Below are 21,685 nucleotides of genomic sequence, written 5' to 3' on the forward strand. Positions count from 1 at the left end.
CTACCGGCGAGGACAGTAGGCTGGGTTATCAAGGTAAGAGTTGAACTACCGGCGAGGACAGTAGGCTGGGTTATCAAGGTAAGGGTTGAACTACCTTGAGGACAGTAGGGGCACAGCCCTGGTATGAGAATAGATGTAATACAAACATGCAGCAGAACAGACTAGCTATAGATGGGCTACATCTCAATGATCTGTACTGGCCTCACTCACCCGCTTTTCCTTTCCTTCCATTGTGCATGGGAGCTGGTTGATAAGCTGAAGCACTGGTTCCCAACCTGGGGGTACTAGGACCCCTGGGGGTAATTGGCCTATTGGTAAAAGGCACATGGGGGACTTCAGGGGTACCCCCGGGATGAGCAAAATACAGTAACTGGAAAAGGTTGTGAACCACTGAGCTAAAAGCTATTACTAGAAACACGGAAGAGTCTATAACAAACACGCGTACTGTACAGCATACATATACAGAAGGTGTGGCATTATAATTGACAATATTTGTGCAAACAATCACCCTATTCAATAAAAACTCGCTTGGCTAATAACTGACTTGGTGACAAGAGCTGTGGGATTTGACTTGACCCTCAGCTTGTTACTTGTGCGAGATGCACACTGACACACCTTTGATTAGAACATTTGCTGGTGTTGGCTATCGGTCGTCCTGATAAACAACAAATGTTTCGATCAACCAACGTCCCATGACTTTAGCTAGCTAGCTATTTCTGCAAACTAACTAACGTTAGCAGAAGTGAGCAAGCCACAATAGCCAATGCTAATCAACTTTTGTTCAACGTTGATTTTGCACGCAGCGGTGTCATAGACGGAAACGGCCATCAAACAGGTCCTAAACATTGATGGTAGACATATTTTTGTTATATCTTTAAACTCCTTACCCAAAGTAAAGTCAACATGTTTGAGGCTCCTTCCCCATAGGTTCCGAGCCCCCCTTAAAACAGCGGCCATGCTTCTTTCCTTTCTGACCACGGATTCAGCGTGACATAATTAGGTGGGTTGTAAAATGACACGTTTTCTGTCCAATCGCAAAGCCGCTTACCCGGGTTTATATGCGACGAGAAACAGTGGGGGCGGGACATCTGAAATGCATGAACTTGAAGGACATGGCTGATTTCAAACATCTAGCACTGAAATGCACAATCAGAAGTTAATAATACCATTTCAATGGTCTGCTCAGGCGGTGGAAACGCGTTTTCAATAGCTCAACCATAAAGAAACCTAACGTTATCAGCAAATACAAGTATTTCGCCACACCCGCTATAACATCTGCTAAACGCGTGTATGTGACTAATACAAATTTGATTTGAAATAAACTATATAATAACGGCAAAGGGGGCATACTGTACTGTATCATAATACGACGATCATGTTACATACAGGCTTTGGCCGTCAGGATTTCTCTAAATATGTCAAGCCCCCATAACTATATCAAGTCTGATCGAGTAAAATTATATTATGAAAGAACAGTATCTGGGGTAGCGGAATATTATGGGGAGCAGTATCTGATGTTGGAACAGTTATATTATGGAACATTATCTTATGGGAGGAATTTGAAGAACATCCGATGGGGATGGGGAATAGGAGGTTATTTAAGCAATAAGGCCCGAGGGGGTGTGGTATATGGCCAATATACCACGGCTAAGGGCTGTTCTTATGCAAGATGCAAAGCAGGTGCTAAATTGTTATTTATTTTTATCTAGTTACCAACGTCATTAGAGCAGTAAAAATACATGTTTTGTCATACCCCTGGTATAAGGTCTGTTATAAACATGGTTCTAGCCCTGAAGGCTGATTGCCTGACAACTGTGGGCTCCTGAGTGGCGCAGCGGTCTAAGACACTACCTGGTTCGAATCTAGGCTGTATCACATCCGGCCGTGATTGGGAGTGCCATAGGGTGGCGCGCAATTGGCCCAGCGTCATCTGGCTTTGGCCGTGGTAGGCTGTCATTGTAAAAAATAATCTGTTTTTACCTGACTTGCCTATGTAACGGATGTGAAATGGCTAGCCAGTTAGCGGGTACACGCTACTAGCGTTTCAATCAGTTACGTCACTTGCTCTGAAACCTAGAAGTAGTGTTGCCCCTTGCTCTGCAAGGGCCGCGGCTTTTGTGGAGCGATGGGTAACGACGCTTCGTGGGTGACTGTTGTTGATGTGTGCAGAAGGTCCCTGGTTCGCGGCCGTGTCGGGGCGAGGGCACGGTTTAAAGTTATACTGTTACACCTAGTTCAATAAAGGTTACAGTTAAAAATAAATATAAAATCTGTCGTTCTGCCCCTGAACAAGGCAGTTAACCCACTGTTCCTAGGCGTCATTGTAAATAAGAATTTGTTCTTAACTGACTTGCCTAGTTAAATAACGTATTTTTTTTAAATGGCCCAAATATATTAGCATCTACCATTTTGAAGGGTCCTACTCAAATTTCAGAGTTTCATTCCTGTAACAGAAAGTGTGTCAAATATCTATTCATTGTACCATTCATTATTTTCAGATAGTTAGCAACACGTTGTTAACAATTTGTTACATTGTAACAAGTTTGGAATTCCCACATGACAAATAACCGTATTTTTCCGGAAGTGATGTAGCTAATGTTGTTATTCTATTCCAGGAAGAGAAGACGGGGATTGCGTTTAACATCGAGCAACTGCGTCAATAACAGTTTTGACGAATATCTTTGGTTTTCCTCTACTCTTCAGCATGGCAAATGGGTATGTTATCATCTTATGCGCTCTTGTCGATAAAAGAGAACAACTATTGAAAAATGTATTCGTCTTGTCCTGGTAACTTGATATGCTAGCTAACGAACTAACTGGCTTGCTAACTAGCCAAACCAAAGGGTCCCTGACAAAGTCAGGGCAGCAAACAGCTAGCTAGCTAGTGGGTGGACGGACAACTCACGCTATCTTGGGAGGACATAGTACAAGATTGGCTTTAGTCTTTGCCCCGTATCACGCTTTCGAGAATAGTCATCAATCTCTGTTAAAGCTAGTTAGCTATAGGAACAAGCGAGCTAGGCTATCTTTAATGAGTTCGCTAACAATATGTTAGATAGATTACTAGCCTCAACAGGCACTTTGCAGCAGGATGCTAGTTTAACTACACGATTTAGCGAGGCCTTTTTCTTTGTTTTGCCACATGGCTATATTTATGTCTGGAAGCCATATGATACTTGCTCAGTTAATTATATAATGGCATTACATTAACTAACGTCAGCTAGCCCTAAAGTTACATCATTGTGTGATTCATTTGGCTCTGACACACTCACTGACACACTTACCGACACACGCACGGGGTTGTCAACAGTTCAGATAAAGATGCTATCAACCTGTAAAATCAAACTAGGTAGGTTCATGTCACGCATCACAATCCATATAATAAATGTATAATTTTAAGTATATATATATTTTTAGGTCACATACATTTGGCATGTCGAACAATGCTCTGCTATTGTCTGGCAATGATGAATTGTATAATTTGGAAATGTTTTAGTACGAGTCTGTTTTTAGACATTATTTAGTATGAGAATAAGTGGTGTGTGTTATTGGTGTGTTTTGTTTAGATTACAACCTCTGGTCTGTGTTTTCTTTCTCTATTTACCAATGTTGTCTTAGATACTTCTCATGTGCACCATTTTCCTGAACACGTCATTGTGACTGAACAGAGAGACTGGAAGTTCCTGCTCATCTTGTTTGATCTTTAGGTCTCTTTATGTAGTGTTGTGGTGTCTCTGTTGTCATGATGGATGTTTTTTTTCTTCTCCAAAACATTTTTATCCCAATCTCAGTCCCCGAATGAGGTGTTTTGGTCTTGGTTGGCCATCATTGTAAATTAGAATTTGTTCTTAAGTGACTCGCCTAGTTAAATAAAATAAAAAAGCCTACATGCCTTTATAAGACTTTTAGCTAGACTTCAGTGATATAACTTTTATCTGTTGAGAATGAGATCGTGGACAGCATTTTTGCAGTCCTTTGACTGTTAACTTCTTTCTCATTGCAACAGTGTGGAATGTAGAATATCTTATCTTGTTTCAGGGAAAATGCTGACAGATGTTGTGGCCAGAGGAATACATCAGCACATTTAGGCGACAGTATGCCAGACTAAATCTATACCCTTTATAGTTCACTATATGGGGAATAGCATTTGGACATTAAATGTTCTCTCACTGTGGTCGCTGATCAAGTCCTTTGTCTAAATATACCGACAACCTTTAGTTTGGTTCTTTCCTCAGAGGTCTCAGCGGATGAAACAACTGGAGGCCGTATCTGGATTACTAAATAAGAACAGTCTGAATGAAATGGTATCCTTGCTGCTTTGTGTGAACCAACCACACTGCAAAGCTAAACACAGGAAGAACACCGTCCTAACCAATTTGATTTGCATTTTTAGATAAGACCTTTGTTGTTGGTACATTTAGATTACATTTGACATTTTAGTGACTAAGCAGACACTCTTATCCAGATCGACTTATGATGTTATGTTAAACTTTCTGCTTGTTCAGTCATTGACTTCATAGTCTAGTGAAGAGCTGGGGAACAGACCGTAACAGACCAACCCTTGTCAACTCTAGTCAGGGATGATGAGCGTGTCATAGTCATGCACACCACGGCAACAACAGTAATCAAATCAAATCAAATTCTATTTGTCACATACGCATGGTTAGCAGATGTTAATGCGAGTGTAGCGAAATGCTTGTGCTTCTAGTTCTGACAATGCAGTAATATCCAACGAGTAATCTAACCTAACAGTTCCACAACTACTACCTTATACACACAAGTGTAAAGGGATAAAGAATATGTACATAAAGATATACGAATAAGTGATGGTACAGAACGGCATAGGCAAGATGCAGTAGATGGTATCGAGTACAGTATATACATATGAGATTAGTAATGTAGGGTATGTAAACATAAAAGTGGCATAGTTTAAAGTGGCTAGTGATACATGTATTACATAAAGATGGCAAGATGCAGTAGATGATATAGAGGACAGTATATACATATGCATTGTTTAAAGTGGCTAGTGATACATTTTTGATCAATTTCCATTATTAAAGTGAGCTGGAGTTGAGTCAGTATGTTGGCAGCAGCCACTCAATGTTAGTAAGCAAATTGGAGTGGGTCTAGGGTGTCAGGTAGGGTGGAGGTGATATGGTCCTTGACTAGTCTCTCAAAGCACTTCATGATGACGGAAGTGAGTGCTACGGGGCGGTAGTCGTTTAGCTCAGTTACCTTAGCTTTCTTGGGAACAGGAACAATGGTGGCCCTCTTGAAGCATGTGGGAACAGCAGACTGGGATAAGGATTGATTGAATATGTCCGTAAACACACCAGCCAGCTGGTCTGCGCATGCTCTTGAGGACGCGGCTGGGTATGCCGTCTGGGCCTGCAGCCTTGCGAGGGTTAACACGTTTAAATGTTTTTCTCACGTCGGCTGCAGTGAAGGAGAGTCCGCAGGTTTTGGTAGCGGGCCGTGTCAGTGGCACTGTATTGTCCTCAAAGCGAGCAAAGCAGTTATTAAGTCTGTCTGGGAGCAAGACATCCTGGTCCGCGACAGGGCTGGTTTTCTTTTTGTAATCCGTGATTGACTGTAGACCCTGCCACATACCTCTTGTGTCTGAGCCGTTGAATTGCAACTCTACTTTGTCTCTATACTGACGCTTAGCTTGTTTGATTGCCTTGCGGAGGGAATAGCTACACTGTTTGTATTCGGTCATGTTTCCGGTCACCTTGCCCTGGTTAAAAGCAGTGGTTCGCGCTTTCAGTTTTGCGCGAATGCTGCCATCAATCCACGGTTTCTGGTTTGGGAATGTTTTTATAGTTGCTGTGGGTACGACATCGCAGATGCACTTTCTAATGAACTCGCTCACCGAATCAGCGTATTCGTCAATGTTGTTGTTGGACGCAATGCGGAACATATCCCAATCCACGTGATCGAAGCAATCTTGAAGCAGCGTGGAATCAGATTGGTTGGACCAGCGTTGAACAGACCTGAGCGCGGGAGCTTCTTGTTTCAGTTTCTGTCTGTAGGCTGGAAGCAACAAAATGGAGTCGTGGTCAGCTTTTCCGAAAGGAGGGCGGGGGAGGGCCTTATATGCGTCGCGGAAGTTAGAATAACAATGATCCAGGATTTTACCAGCCCTGGTTGCGCAATCGATATGCTGATAGAATTTAGGGAGTCTTGTTTTCAGATTAGCCTTGTTAAAATCCCCAGCTACAATGAATGCAGCCTCAGGATATGTGGTTTCCAGTTTACATAGAGTCAGATAAAGTTCGTTCAGGGCCATCGATGTGTCTGCTTCGGGGGGAATATATACGGCTGTGATTATAATCTAAGAGAATTCCCTTGGTAGATAATGCGGTCGACATTTGATTGTGAGGAATTCTAAATCAGGTGAACAGAAGGACTTGAGTTCCTGTATGTTGTTATGATCACACCATGTCTCGTTAATCATAAGGCATACCCCCCCGCCCCTCTTCTTACCAGAATGATGCTTGTTTCTGTCGGTGCGATGCGTGAAGAAACCAGCTGGCTGCACTGACTCCGATAGCGTCTCTCGAGTGAGCCATGTTTCCGTGAAGCAAAGAACTTTACAGTCTCTGATGTCTCTCTGGAAGGCAACCCTTGCTCGGATTTCATCAACCTTGTTGTCAAGAGACTGGACATTGGCGAGTAGTATGCTAGGAAGTGGGTCGCGATGTGCCCGTCTCCGGAGCCTGACCAGAAGACCGCTTCGTTTGCCCCTTTTACGGCGACGTTGTTTAGGTTCGCCAGCTGTGATCAGATCCATTGTCCTAGGTGGAAGGCAAAACACAGGATTTGCTTCGGGACAGTCATATTCCTGGTCGTTATGATGGTGAGTTGACGTTGCTCTTATATTCAGTAGTTCCTCCCGACTGTATGTAATAAAACCTAAGATTACCTGGGGTACCAGTGTAAGAAATAACACGTAAAAAAACAAAATACTGCATAGTTTCCTAGGAACGCGAAGCGAGGTGGCCATCTGTCGGCGCCGGAAGGGTAGTCATATTCACCTCGGCAACAACAGTAGTAGTCATATTCACCGCGGCAACAACAGTAGTAGTCATATTCACCGCGGCAACAACAGTAGTAGTCATATTCACCGCGGCAGCAATAGTACGCCACGGCAACAACTATATGGACAAGATTGATGACGGCATTTCTGGTCCGGGATGAGCCTATCAGACAGCTACTAGAGATGAATATCTTTATGACAGACTAATGAGCCGTAACTGAATGTACCGGACTAATAGGCCCACTGTCATCTGCCCTTCTGGAGACTGAGCTTTGTTTAGAAATATTAAGACACTTTAAAAGAAGACATACGGTTGAAACGTCTCAGCTTAAAAAAAGGAAAAACAGAACACCATGAATTGAAAACCTTGTTGCAGTTATTTGTAGAAGATGCTGTCACCGTTCCTTTTTTGGAATAGAGGACTTCTGTTGTCCTTCTCTTCCTGTGCTGAGTGACCCATGCCTCTCTGTTGTCCTCCTCCTCTTCCCATGCAGCCTGTGCTGAGTGACCGATGGCTCTCTTCCTGGACGGGACATCAGTAGGCAGTGCCATGGACACGTCAAACTTTGCACACGTCATCTTCCAGAACGTGGGGAAGAGCTACCTGCCCCACGCCGCTCTAGAGTGTCACTACACTCTCACCCAGTTCATCAAACCACACCAGAAGGACTGGGTTGGCATATTCAAGGTGAGTCCGTCCTCTCTCCTTACTCTCCCATGCGTCTCTTTTAAGGTGGACGCAGTAATATAGCGTACACCACACAGGGTTACTTTCAGCTTATAGAAATCAAACACAATTCCAAATCTGCCATTATTTAGCTCCTCCCAATTGGCCTGAGTGCCATTGTGTTTATGCTATCATGCCAACACCTTGTCACGCCAAACATTTTTCCACAGCGATGGAGTTGGCAAGAGCACGAACAGATCTGGGTCCAGGCTAGTTCCCAATGTGTTCCATAATATTAGTCTGGTCAGTTATGGTCATCGTGTTATCGTTGAAGCCTGTAAGCAGGAAGTACCCCTGGCCACACTGTGTAGAATAATAATGTCATGTTGCTGATTCATCTGCCCATAACAGGTCAATTCTATTATAAAGGACCAAGGGCATCTGTCTTCCAGATTTGATTACATTTCTAGAGTGGAACCTGGACACCTACTGACCTATAATTCCTATCTGGCCCAATCCACTCGCTGTGAGCAAGCATATTAGAATTGTTGTGTGTCCCTAATAGTTACCTATCCCCTTTTATAGGGCACTACTTTTGGTCAATTTCCATATGGCTCTGGTAAACAATAGTGCACTATATAGGGTGCCATTTAGTACTTAACTGAACTCTCAAGACTCCTGGTTTATCTGAGAGAGGTTTTGCTTTACTTATGTAAAACAAAAAGTATGTGTTTTTTAAAGTAAGGTAAACCATGTCCTGTAACCAATGTGTTTGAGCGCAGCTGTACTCTCAGTATGAAAAGTGAGGTTGGCAGAGCGGAAGGGAAGGGAGGGGGGGGGGGTCTTTTTGTCCTGCTCTGCAGACTGGCGTGTCCCAGATGGATCTGGTTATAGGAGCACATTAAATCCAATGCACTGGCAGTTATTGATTTGAGACACTTCTGTAGTGAAAGATGGTGGGCAGAGTGGAGCTGGGGCGAGGGCTTCCTCCAGCAGTAGACCAGCAGCAGGAATGCTACTATAAAGGAGATGTGGAAATGATGAGAGGTGGTCTGTATGTCTGGGCTCACATCTCATCAGATCAAAGCAGCAGTCTGTTTCTGTTTTCTCTCTATGTGGGCTGGATTGAATGCAGTTCAATGAACACACACACACACACACACACACACACACACACACGATTGCTTCTGTTTCTCTGTACTTTTATGGCACTGCAGAATTTGTTTTTTTTATCAGAGCGTATGGCAGAAGCCTTCAGTAAAAAGTGACTTTCAGTGTCATATAATTATATCTAATTGAACGGATAAAATGATTAAGTTTGAGTTTAAACCATAACCATAAACTGGCTCCATAAAAGCACAACACAAGTTTCTTTTAAACATGAACCTGCTGTTTAATCTTCTGTGTGAAGTGTAGCATGGTAGAGAGGAGGCCAAACTCCAGTCAGTCTTGTTGTTATATTGGGTCTGCGACTGGCCCAAATGGCACGCTGTTCCCTATATAGGGCACTACTTTATAGCGCAATGTAGGGGATAGTGTGTCATTTGGAACGCAGAGTCCGACACAAGGGGGAGGATCAGGGAACATCTGGGAATTTGTTTGAAATATTGGAGTCGGGGATTTGATTGGAGTGTTGTCTGATGGCGATGTCATACCACAGCACCCAACTGCAGCAGTGGTGCAAGTTCTCCCAAACCCCAAACACGCTAATTCACCAAGGTGGAAAAAGCAGAGCAGTGTGGAACATAAATCATGTAAATGTTCCCGGGCGTGTTGACAGACAGGAGGCTGGGGTGCCAAGCTGAGCTCCAGGCAGCACTCACAGGAGGACAGATACCTGGACCATGACTCACTCTCTCACTGTGGGAAGGGAAGAACACTGCTGCTACCTAACTTGAGGACCAAACTGAAGTGAAGAGGAAATCCAGCAACTCTTGGAGGACAGTGAAAGTAGATAAAAACGCTCATTTTATTTTTTAAACCTTGATTAAGGCCTCATACCAAAACACAGATTATTATTATCAAATTCTACTTCACTCACTGTCCCCAGAGCTGTGCTGTGTGGTGCTGCTTCACAGCTGGGTCCAATACATCAGCCTGTAAGGTGCTATCGCCCCCTAGTGACTTGGAGCTGCTATCGCCTCATAACGGATGAACTCCGATAAACATTTTGTCTTTATCTTTCAGCCTGATATGGTTTCCTATCCTTGTCTTTTACTCTTCATCTGCACTGATCTGATAAGTCATGATAGGGTAGAGCAAGAGCAATAGGGTGTTAAAACTATACTGGGTGTGTAGGGTGGCAGGTTTCCTAGCGGTTAGAGCGCTGGGCCACTAACTGAAAGGTTGCTTTTCCATGGTTTAACCTAGTTTATCAGAACATTTGAACATTTTTATTTATTTTTTTATTTCACCTTTATTTAACCAGGTAGGCAAATTGAGAACACGTTCTCATTTACAATTGCGACCTGGCCAAGATAAAGCAAAGCAGTTCGACACATACAACAACACATAGTTACACATGGCGTAAAACAAACATACAGTCAATAATACAGTGAAAATAAGTCTATATACAATATGAGCAAGTGAGGTGAGATAAGGGAGGTGAAGGCAAACAAAATATATATATAAATAAATAAATAAATATATAAAAAGGCCATGGTGGCGAAGTAAATACAATATAGCAAGTAAAAAAAATAACACTGGAATGGTTGGTTTGCAGAACATTTGAACATGTACCTAGGCTATCCAAACCAATAGTCGTGTACAACAAATGTCATAATAGCGCGGTGCCACTCGCCAAGATAAACAAAACATTTCATCCAACCATTTATTTAGCATCGGCAGCAGAGCAGTGGGGGACAGACACTGACAGACTCTTGTTAGGCAGCACCGTGTCTTCTATCTGTCTATGGCTCTTTGATGTTGGAACGGTTGAGCGCACACACACACACAAACCGTGATAGAGGAGTGCCAGGACAGGCAAACACAGCCTTTATAATTATCCTGTCGTAGAGCACAGCCCCCCTGCCTGATTCATTATCCACTTGTCCTACCTGTTTGGTCTTCCACCGCGTCGCCCCATGCGACAGAAACAGGAGATGGGTTCCTGCCTCGGACTAGGCTATATGCTAACAAACATGGCAAACAAGAAGGCCTTCAACTGTTGCAGCAGCTTACTATGGTAGCTACTAGTCCGTAACCTGCAGGGTACTATGCTAGCTACTAGTCCCTAACCTGCAGTGTACTATGCTAGCTACTAGTCCCTAACCTGCAGTGTACTATGCTAGCTACTAGTCCCTAACCTGCAGTGTACTACGCTAGCTACTAGTCCCTAACCTGCAGTGTACTGTGCTAGCTACTAGTCCCTAACCTGCAGTGTACTATGCTAGCTACTAGTTCCTAACCTGCAGTGTACTACGCTAGCTACTAGTTCCTAACCTGCAGTGTACTATGCTAGCTACTAGTCCCTAACCTGCAGTGTACTGTGCTAGCTACTAGTCCCTAACCTGCAGTGTACTGTGCTAGCTACTAGTCCCTAACCTGCAGTGTACTATGCTAGCTACTAGTCCCTAACCTGCAGTGTACTATGCTAGCTACTAGTCCCTAACCTGCAGCGTACTATGCTAGCTACTAGTCCCTAACCTGCAGCGTACTATGCTAGCTACTAGTCCCTAACCTGCAGTGTACTATGCTAGCTACTAGTACCTAACCTGCAGTGTACTATGCTAGCTACTAGTTCCTAACCTGCAGTGTACTATGCTAGCTACTAGTCCAGCTACTGGTCCCTAACCTGCAGTGTACTATGCTAGCTACTAGTCCCTAACCTGCAGCGTACTATGCTAGCTACTAGTCCCTAACCTGCAGTGTACTATGCTAGCTACTAGTTCCTAACCTGCAGTGTACTATGCTAGCTACTAGTCCAGCTACTAGTCCCTAACCTGCAGTGTACTATGCTAGCTACTAGTTCCTAACCTGCAGTGTACTATGCTAGCTACTAGTCCAGCTACTAGTCCCTAACCTGCAGTGTACTATGCTAGCTACTAGTCCCTAACCTGCAGCGTACTATGCTAGCTACTAGTTCCTAACCTGCAGCGTACTATGCTAGCTACTAGTTCCTAACCTGCAGCGTACTATGCTAGCTACTAGTCCCTAACCTGCAGTGTACTGTGCTAGCTACTAGTCCCTAACCTGCAGTGTACTATGCTAGCTACTAGTCCCTAACCTGCAGCGTACTATGCTAGCTACTAGTCCCTAACCTGCAGTGTACTATGCTAGCTACTAGTTCCTAACCTGCAGTGTACTATGCTAGCTACTAGTCCAGCTACTAGTCCCTAACCTGCAGTGTACTATGCTAGCTACTAGTTCCTAACCTGCAGTGTACTATGCTAGCTACTAGTCCAGCTACTAGTCCCTAACCTGCAGTGTACTATGCTAGCTACTAGTCCCTAACCTGCAGCGTACTATGCTAGCTACTAGTTCCTAACCTGCAGCGTACTATGCTAGCTACTAGTTCCTAACCTGCAGCGTACTATGCTAGCTACTAGTTCCTAACCTGCAGTGTACTATGCTAGCTACTAGTCCAGCTACTAGTCCCTAACCTGCAGTGTACTGTGCTAGCTACTAGTCCCTAACCTGCAGTGTACTGTGCTAGCTACTAGTCCCTAACCTGCAGTGTACTATGCTAGCTACTAGTTCTAACCTGCAGTGTACTACGCTAGCTACTAGTTCCTAACCTGCAGTGTACTATGCTAGCTACTAGTCCCTAACCTGCAGTGTACTGTGCTAGCTACTAGTCCCTAACTTGCAACCTGCTGAAGAACAGTGGGCTGGCATTACGTGGTGGGTTTTATGGGAAGTATTTTAAGCATGTTGGCATAATGTTTTTTGTTAAGAATGTGTTTTGCATGTTTAAAGGGTATAATTAGCTTAGCTCTTGGATCAGCTAAATGGCTTTGGTCTGTTTTGGGAACTCAAGATTCTCACTTTGTGCACGCTATTGTTATACCAACCTATCCCACCAATAGACCTATTGGATTAAATCTACGTTTCCAGCATGATTAGACCCATGTATGCACGCTGTATCCACTCCTCTCCTGGTTGTAAATGTGGATGCTTACAGGGCAGACTAGGCCCTCTGGGCCTGTGAAAGGTGCTTTAGTCCAGTCCTCAGAGTCTCTTCAGCCCCTGACTCTCACCTCTCTCACCACTAATGAGTGTTACTGCAGTAAAGCCTACTGCTACTAGCCTTCCTTCATTCTGTAATGACAGTCACCAACTATGTGCCTGCTTTAATAACTTCCTGTTCTTTACGGCTGGAAGTGGGAACGCCCCCCAGGGACAACTACCCAGGGTACTCTCAACAACACTGGCATCATTGTAGCGTAGCACAGGAGCATTTGTAACACACACACACACACACACACACACACACACACACACACACACACACACACACACACACACACAGCAATGATGCGGTAGTGGGGGAAAACAAGCTGGTCAGACGGATGTAAGGAGTGAGACATACTGTCAAGTTGTAACCGTGCTGCTTCACGCTGACCATATGTAAACAAACTGTGAGAGATTTTGTTTTTACTTACATAAAGTCTCAATGGTTAGATTCAAGCTTTGGTGTTGTCTGTATCATAGTTTGACCGACCAGGCTTGTTTTGGTGTCGTGTATATCGTAGTTGGACCAACCAGGCCAGCACTGAGCCTGTAGCCTAGACCTGGAACCCCAGGCAGCACTGAGCCTGTAGCCGAGACCTGGAACCCCAGGCAGCACTGAGCCTGTAACCGCGACCTGGAATCCCAGGCAGCACTGAGCCTGTAGCCTAGACCTGGAACTCCAGGCAGCACTGAGCCTGTAGCCTAGACCTGGAACCCCAGGCAGCACTGAGCCTGTAGCCTAGACCTGGAACCCCAGGCAGCACTGAGCCTGTAACCGCGACCTGGAATCCCAGGCAGCACTGAGCCTGTAGCCTAGACCTGGAATCCCAGGCAGCACTGAGCCTGTAGCCTAGACCTGGAACCCCAGGCAGCACTGTAATCTTGATTTCGTTTGACAGTTTTATGACCCTGGGCTGACATTCTGGATGTATTTTCTGTACTCCCCCTCACCAGCCATCAGTTAACACATAAAATGCATATAATTACATCTTGGTTTCCATTTTGATGTATAACATTTTCACCTATTTTCCCCTTCCTGTTTGAGGTGAGCTGTTGCCGCTGTTCCGCAGCGGAGCATGTTGACGAGGCCGGGCCTCATTATAGGCCATACACGACACGTGGCACGCAGGAATATAGGAATGTTGAAACCATCCCCCCTTTTCACATATAAAACCTTCACATAACCTAGCCTAAGTGGTGTTTACGTTTTTATATTGCAAAGGGGTTTCATGATTGTGACCCATATCGACACCATATAGGACCATTCCTCTAGATTGTGGTAGCTCCATATTGGCTAATAAAAAGCATGAGCTGGCGTTCAACCAGAGAAAATAATTTAGTGTAGAGGTGCTGACTAACGGCGAATAAACTGTAAGCTATAAAAATACATAGTCACACACTCTCTATATAAACTCTGAGTTGTTTATTGGTTAAAACAGCAACGTTTCGCCATCGCTGTGCCTTCTTCAGGGTGGCTACAATGCCACTGTGTCATGTGTAGGCAGGATACTGTTTCACAGCTTTGGGTGGTTTCTTTGTCCACCAACTTGCTCAATTATTACTGTATTTATGTCCCAAATGGTACCCTGTTCCCTATGTAGTGCGTAGTACACGATGTAGTGCACTAGGTAGTGTGATGTAGTGCACTAGGTAGTGAATAGGGTGCCATTTTAGGTACAACCTGTGTGTGATGTGGTGCATTGTGTCCCCACCCACTCCTCTGTGTTGCAGGTTGGATGGAGCACAGCGAGGGACTATTACACATTCTTGTGGTGTCCTGTTCCTGAGGACCACACTGAGGGCACTGCCATCCACAGAGCCGTGGTGTTTCAAGGTGGGATTTGGGACCACTGACTGCGCCGTGGTTTTATACAACTTTGACACTTTTTCTAACCTCAAGTCAAGAGGCCTGGCCCCTCCGAGAGCTGTTAAGACTTTTATACCAACACAGTAAAATACCAAACTCTACCCATTAAGGGATTTCTTGTTTTGGTGTTAACAAGATCGTTTTCATTGTGTTCATTGGGATCTTTATTAATAGGTAGACTTGGACTGGGACCAGAAAAGGGATCTGACTGATAAAGGTTGAAACTGAGATCCTGAGCATTTGTTTTATGTTTTACATCACAATGAATATGATTATGTAGATGGGGGGGGGGGTTCATAGTTCAGCTCCCCAACTCTGAGAGGCCTGACGTTTACATTTGAGTCATTTAGCAGACGCTCTTATTCAGAGCGCCATACAGGGGCAATTAGAGTGAAGTGCCTTTCTTAAGGATTCAAACCAGCAACCTTTCTGTTACTGGCCCAACAGTCTTAACCGCTAGGCTACTTGCTACCTGATATGACCCTAGGTACCTAGGCCCCGCCCAGAATGACCCCCTAGACTGTTTGTGATGTTGGTTGTTGTGTTCCTCCCTCAGGATACTACGTGCCCAACGATGATGGGGAGTTCTACCAGTTCTGCTATGTGACCCACAAGGGGGAGATCCGAGGGGCCAGCACGCCTTTCCTGTTCCGGGCTCAGAGCCCCTCAGAGGACGAGCTGCTGACCGTGGAGGATGAGTGCAACTCGGACATCCTGGTGGTGACCACCAGGACCGGATACCTGGAGGTACGTCAGAGAGAGAGAACCAGGCTCTGCAACGATACACACACGCACCTCAATGCTTTCTCTTTGTCCCTGCAGCAAAAGATGGAGGAGGCCCACAGAGAGAAGGAGGAGCTGGTCCGGACCATGAGCCTCCTGCAGAATGAGAAGGAGCAGCTGGAGGAGGAGAAGGGGAGACTGCATAAAGAGTGTGAGCAGGAGAAAGAGAAGTTTGCCCAACTGAGACGAGAGACCCAGGTGAGAACAACTGCTGACAGGTAGAGCAAAACGTAGCAAAACCCTTTGATACGGACAACAATGAGTGTTCTTACTGGTCAAGTTCAGTTTGTACCTCACTCATTTCCAAACCATTTTCCCCCCTGTGCTGTGTACACTGAACACGACCCTGGTGGCAGTTGTCCTGAAACGTCTCCCTCTAGCCTGTCTCTCAGTGTCCCATTGTTCCACCTCTAACCATTATAAATAAAGAAGTTGACAGTAATGATCTTGAGTGTGATCGCTGTTCAACTCCAGATATTTAATACTTTGACATGTATCTTTAAGACATTGTGTTAATGATAACTCATAGAACTATTCCGTTCCATAAAGTTGCTGGTTTTGAAAATGGCTTTGAGATGAAAACAGAATTACACATTTGGTGGCTGTTAATTTCACGACAACACTTTTTATATGTTTTTTTATGTGCTGCGAAAAAAATGATTCCAAAATTCGGCTCATAAACTTACAGTAGAAACAAATTCAAATCTGCTGCAATGCCTTTTGGAGCAGTCGTTGAGCAGGCCTGTACTTACGACAAAGCAAGCTTCCCTTCCAGCCTCAAAGAACAATAACACGCCAGATTGAAATGGATGATTTGTGGCCAGATGATTTTACATCTCAAAAGTAGTATTTATGTTTTTCCTCCTCAGCTCACAGACACACGGTTAGTGTTGGATTTACAGGGTGTGTGTGTGTGTGTGTGTGTGTGTGTGAGAGATTTGAATCCATAAAGGCCTGGCAGTGTCTCAGTGTTTGACACAGACGGGACTGGCTGGGAAATGGCTGGGATTTCCTCCAGTAGCCGCCTGTCTGTCACAGCACTGAGGATTTGTTCTTGTTGTGCTTTAGAGACAGGAAGTGATTCAATTGAAGACGTTGCAGATATATGTCCTGTTTAAACCTGACATGGTTCCCTATTCTAATCTACATGACAGAGAAGCATGTCTGTTCTGTGTCACGTATTTCTATCTGAACGTTAGGAATGACAAACCAACAACATTCTTCAGGGAAACTAGTCGATGATAGAAGAGAACCTCACTGTCTCTTAGGTTCTCACAACTTGTCTCCTGCTCTCTGGTTTGCCGGGTAAAAAGGGATACAAAACATACATTTTTAAGTTTACAAGTACAAGTTACTAACTCCCTCCCTCCCCAGGAGGTGCAGGTGTCGTGCCAGGCCCTGCAGGAGGAGAGAGAGGAGGTGAAAAGAAGGCTGGAGGAGGCCACAGCCAGGGTCCTGCAGTTGGAGGATGACCTGATAAGAGTCACCCAGAAGGGCCTGCAGAAAGAGACGGAGCTGGACAGCCTGAAGGACAGAGTGAAGAAGCTGACTCTGGAGAATGACGGCCTGGAGTCACACCTGAAGGATGAGAAGGATGAGAAGGAGCTCTACAAGGTCTCTCGCTCGCTCGCTCACTCGCTCACTCGCTCACTCACTCACTCACTCACTCACTCACTCACTCACTCACTCACTCACTCACTCACTCACTCACTCACTCACTCACTCACTCACACACACACACACACACACACACACACACACACACACACACACACACACACACTCTGCTTGTGTACTATGAGTCAAGTGACTAGCTGTGAAGGATCATACCTAGGGTTGCAAGATTACACTACTTTTCAAAAATTCCCAGGTTTTCCATAAATCCTGCTCGGACAATTCCAGATTTCCTGCAACCGGGATTTATGAAAAAACTGAGAATTTGGGGGGAAATGACTAGAATCATACCAGAGATGTATTTTAGACTATACTCAACATGCCACTGAAATAATCTGACCACTTCTCTCAGTCCAGATAATCTGACCACTTCTCTCAATCCAGATAATCTGACCACTTCTCTCAGTCCAGATAATCTGACCACTTCTCTCAGTCCAGATAATCTGATTACTTCTCTCAGTCCAGATAATCTGACCACTTCTCTCAGTCCAGATAATCCCATTAGTGTATATAGCTGCTGTTTCCCTGCTCAGTGGGATCCCACAGTGTTCTGGCTGAACAGGGTATGGTCTGTTCCGGCCCTCTTCCGCCTGGTTCTCGCCTGCTGTTTCTGGGGAGTTTAGTAGTGGTGGTGGTGACTGGTGTGTACAGCTCAGGAGCTAGGAGTGGAACACACACACGCACGCTGTTGCCACGGCAGCACTAGTGAAAGCTGCATCTCATTTAGTATCCCAATTGGCACCCTATTCCCTTTATAGTGCACTTCTTTTGACCAGAGCCCTATGACCCCTGGTCAAAAGTAGTGCACTACATAGTGAATAGGGGGCCATTTTGGTGGCGTTACACAGTGGGACTGCAGGGTAGTTTAACGAGCCCACCTCAATCTCTGTTGTAATTAAGGTTATGCTGCATTTATTTTAGGAGTCAGAAACGCTGCTGGCTACATGTTGATGAAGGATGCTGATTTAATATAGCACAGAGGGGTGTCTCTGGAACACCAGGCGGAAACATAGCTACCCTTTTTCATGATTCCTTTTGTATACGAACCCACTACATTGTCCGTCTTTCTGTGACCATTTGAAATGTTTGGATTCTTTCTGATTGTAATGTGATTTGCTATTTTAAAATATTTGTTTGCGGTTCTAGATCCACCTGAAGAAGCGTGAGCTGGAGAACACCAAGCTGAGTGCAGAGCTGCAGATGCTGAAGGCTGTGGATGTAAACAAGGAGAACACCATCGCTCAGTTCAAAGAGGAGGTGGGACGCCTCCGCTCCTGCCTCACTGAGAAGGAGAAACAACACAAGGAGGTCTTGGCCCAGGCCTCCCCCTTGGTAAGAATCATGATCTTATCATGGCAGCCTCTCAGATCCCTACTTTGGACCAGTGCACTATATAGGTGGTAGGGAATATGGACCGCACACATACTAGAGGCAACACCGTCAAAACCGCAGAGCAGCGCCCATGGAGCCGTCCTTGCTCAAAGGCACAATGGCAGTGGGCAGACTTGGGATTCGAACTCACAACAAATGTTAATTCCGAGTATGATTTGTTCATCCATACCTGTGTGTATGTGAGAGAGAGAGATGTGCATGTATTGACCTTTCTCCCCTGGTGTCCCTGTGCATCTATTGACCTTTCTCTCCTGGTGTCACTGTGCATCTATTGACCTTTCTCCCCTGGTGTCCCTGTGTATCTATTGACCTTTCTCCTCTGGTGTCACTGTGCATCTATTGACCTTTCTCCCCTGGTGTCCCTGTGCAGAGTGAGCTGAAGGCCATGAAGGAACAGCTTCGTCAGAAGGAAGAGCAGCTTCAGGCCAAACAGCAGCAGGCCTCCATGTTGTCTGCTGAACTGAGGGACGCGTCCAGCGCCCGCGACCGCACCATGGCTGACCTGTACCGCATGAGGCTGGAGTCAGACGCCCTGCAGCAGGGGAAGCAGGAGGCCCTGGCCCAGTGTAGCCGTCTGGAGTGCCTGGTGAAACAGATGAAGAATGACGCCCAGCAGGAGGCGGTAAGGAGGATGCTTGATTTCAATGCATTTGGCTGCGTCCCAAATGGCTCCCTATTTAGTGCTCTTCTTTTAACCAGGAGCCATAGGGCTGTTTGGATTTGGGATGTATACTTAGTTTGCACTCGATTTAGCTTGGAGATTGAACTTTTGGGACGATTCCATTTGTCTCGTTATACTGGACAAACTAAATCAAGTGCAGCTGATATATTTGACAGACTAGTGTCCTGTCCAGGAGGTGTCCTGGTACATCAAGCTGCCTCACTACAGTAACAGGAGATAGACTAGTGTCCTGTCCAGGAAGTGTACTGGTACATCAAGCTGCCTCACTACAGAAACAGGAGATAGACTAGTGTCCTGTCCAGGAAGTGTACTGGTACATCAAGCTGCCTCACTACAGAAACAGGAGATAGACTAGTGTCCTGTCCAGGAAGTGTACTGGTACATCAAGTAACCTCACTCTAAAAATAACTGGTGACTAAGCTCCTGTTCTGGATCGGACAAGGTTTACTTGCTCCAATATTTGACAGGTCTGACGTTAACATGAGGTGGCCATCACTGTCCCTCTGTGTGTTGTGTTGTGGGAGCAGCAGGCTAAGTCTGAGGTGTGCAGGGTGGAGGATGAGGCAGGGGCTGACCCAGCCACCGTGGCTGAGCTGCAGAGAGAGGTGGAGGATGAGGCAGGTGCTGACCCAGCCACCGTGGCTGAGCTGCAGAGAGAGGTGGAGGACCTGAAGCTCCGGCTGCACATGGCTGCAGAACACTATAAGGAGAAGTACAAGGAGTGTCAGAGGCTGCAGAGACAGGTGGTCAAGCTCTCTGAACAACCTGGGGTGAGTGATATACACACATACACACACACACACACACACAGGCATGGATGCACAGACACACACACACACACACACACACACACACACACACACACACACACACACACACACACACACACACACACACACACACACACACACACACACACACTCATCAACATGTGTCTTCATATTGTTTGTGTCTAGGAGCTGAGGAAGAACCCAGCAGCTGAGGCCATGGCCGTCCCTCTGTCTGTCAGTCCAGACATCTCTGTTCCAGGTACACACACATTCCCCTCACATATTACTACCAGTGACAAACCCGGAATTAAAACATGTCCTCCTTTGTTGTAAACCTGTCAGGTCTGGTTTACATGCTAAATCTTTTATTTAAAATCTATTGAACATAGTTGAATTAGGGGTCAAAATAATACTTCCATCAGACAAGATGTGCATTTGATCCCAGAGGACAAGACTTGGAAGCGTTAACTAAAACACTTTAACTAAAACACTAAAACACTTTAACTTGATGTTAAACCTATTGATGGGTTAGTAACGGTCTGTTCTGTCTGTCCCCCAGGGAGTCCAGGTTCTGCTGACCCCATGCTGGAGGCCATCATCCAGGAGAAACTCAAAGGTTTCAGCAGAGAGGCGTCCGACAGGAGCGACAAGTACAGGAAATGCAAACAGATGCTGAGTGTAAGAACTATTCTTGGCTTCCTGTCTGGTGTGTTCCTCATCATATTGTCACCAGTTATTGCATAGTCAACCAGAGCAACAAATCAATCTAAAAATATATCTATCATAAAATGTAGAAAGAGACAACTGTTTCCCCAAAGGTGATACCGTGACAGTTTTTCCTCACTTCGAAGAGGTTCTGGTTTGAATAGGAACAGTCGGTGACCAGAGTGTTGTTGTCTCTCTAGGAGGAGAAGGAGAGTAGCTACATGTTGTGACCAGAGTGTTGTCTCTCTAGGAGAAGGAGAGTAGCTACATGTTGTGACCAGAGTGTTGTCTATCTAGGAGGAGAAGGAGAGTAGCTACATGTTGTGACCAGAGTGTTGTCTCTCTAGGAGGAGAAGGAGAGTAGCTACATGTTGTGACCAGAGTGTTGTTGTCTCTCTAGGAGGAGAAGGAGAGTAGCTACATGTTGTGACCAGAGTGTTGTCTCTCTAGGAGGAGAAGGAGAGTAGCTACATGTTGTGACCAGAGTGTTGTTGTCTCTCTAGGAGGAGAAGGAGAGTAGCTACATGTTGTGACCAGAGTGTTGTCTCTCTAGGAGGAGAAGGAGAGTAGCTACATGTTGTGACCAGAGTGTTGTTGTCTCTCTAGGAGGAGAAGGAGAGTAGCTACATGTTGTGACCAGAGTGTTGTCTCTCTAGGAGGAGAAGGAGAGTAGATACATGTTGTGACCAGAGTGTTGTCTCTCTAGGAGGAGGAGGAGAGTAGCTACATGTTGTGACCAGAGTGTTGTCTCTCTAGGAGGAGAAGGAGAGTAGCTACATGTTGTGACCAGAGTGTTGTCTCTCTAGGAGAAGGAGAGTAGATACATGTTGTGACCAGAGTGTTGTTGTCTCTCTAGGAGGAGAAGGAGAGTAGCTACATGTTGTGACCAGAGTGTTGTCTCTCTAGGAGGAGAAGGAGCGTAGCTACATGTTGT

At 45.3% G+C, this 21,685-nt stretch overlaps 1 protein-coding gene across 2 annotated transcripts in view; it reads left to right on the forward strand.

Annotated features, from left to right (window-relative positions):
* The first annotated feature begins 2,595 nt into the window (after nucleotides 1-2,595).
* Nucleotides 2,596-21,685, forward strand: part of LOC129837908 (tax1-binding protein 1 homolog B-like) — a 41,320-nt gene continuing 22,230 nt past the window's right edge. For both annotated transcript variants that reach the window (XM_055904430.1, XM_055904431.1), the window contains exons 1-11: nucleotides 2,596-2,715; nucleotides 7,534-7,727; nucleotides 14,610-14,712; nucleotides 15,302-15,492; nucleotides 15,568-15,726; nucleotides 16,903-17,142; nucleotides 18,349-18,534; nucleotides 18,965-19,216; nucleotides 19,804-20,046; nucleotides 20,233-20,305; nucleotides 20,606-20,724. In XM_055904430.1, the coding sequence (XP_055760405.1) occupies nucleotides 7,551-7,727; nucleotides 14,610-14,712; nucleotides 15,302-15,492; nucleotides 15,568-15,726; nucleotides 16,903-17,142; nucleotides 18,349-18,534; nucleotides 18,965-19,216; nucleotides 19,804-20,046; nucleotides 20,233-20,305; nucleotides 20,606-20,724 (1,743 nt within the window). In that variant the 5' untranslated portion in view covers nucleotides 2,596-2,715; nucleotides 7,534-7,550. The remainder of the gene's footprint in view (nucleotides 2,716-7,533; nucleotides 7,728-14,609; nucleotides 14,713-15,301; nucleotides 15,493-15,567; nucleotides 15,727-16,902; nucleotides 17,143-18,348; nucleotides 18,535-18,964; nucleotides 19,217-19,803; nucleotides 20,047-20,232; nucleotides 20,306-20,605; nucleotides 20,725-21,685) is intronic.

The sequence above is a fragment of the Salvelinus fontinalis genome, chromosome 38 (genome assembly GCF_029448725.1).
Source record: "Salvelinus fontinalis isolate EN_2023a chromosome 38, ASM2944872v1, whole genome shotgun sequence".
In the NCBI taxonomy this organism is placed as follows: Eukaryota; Metazoa; Chordata; class Actinopteri; order Salmoniformes; family Salmonidae; genus Salvelinus; species Salvelinus fontinalis.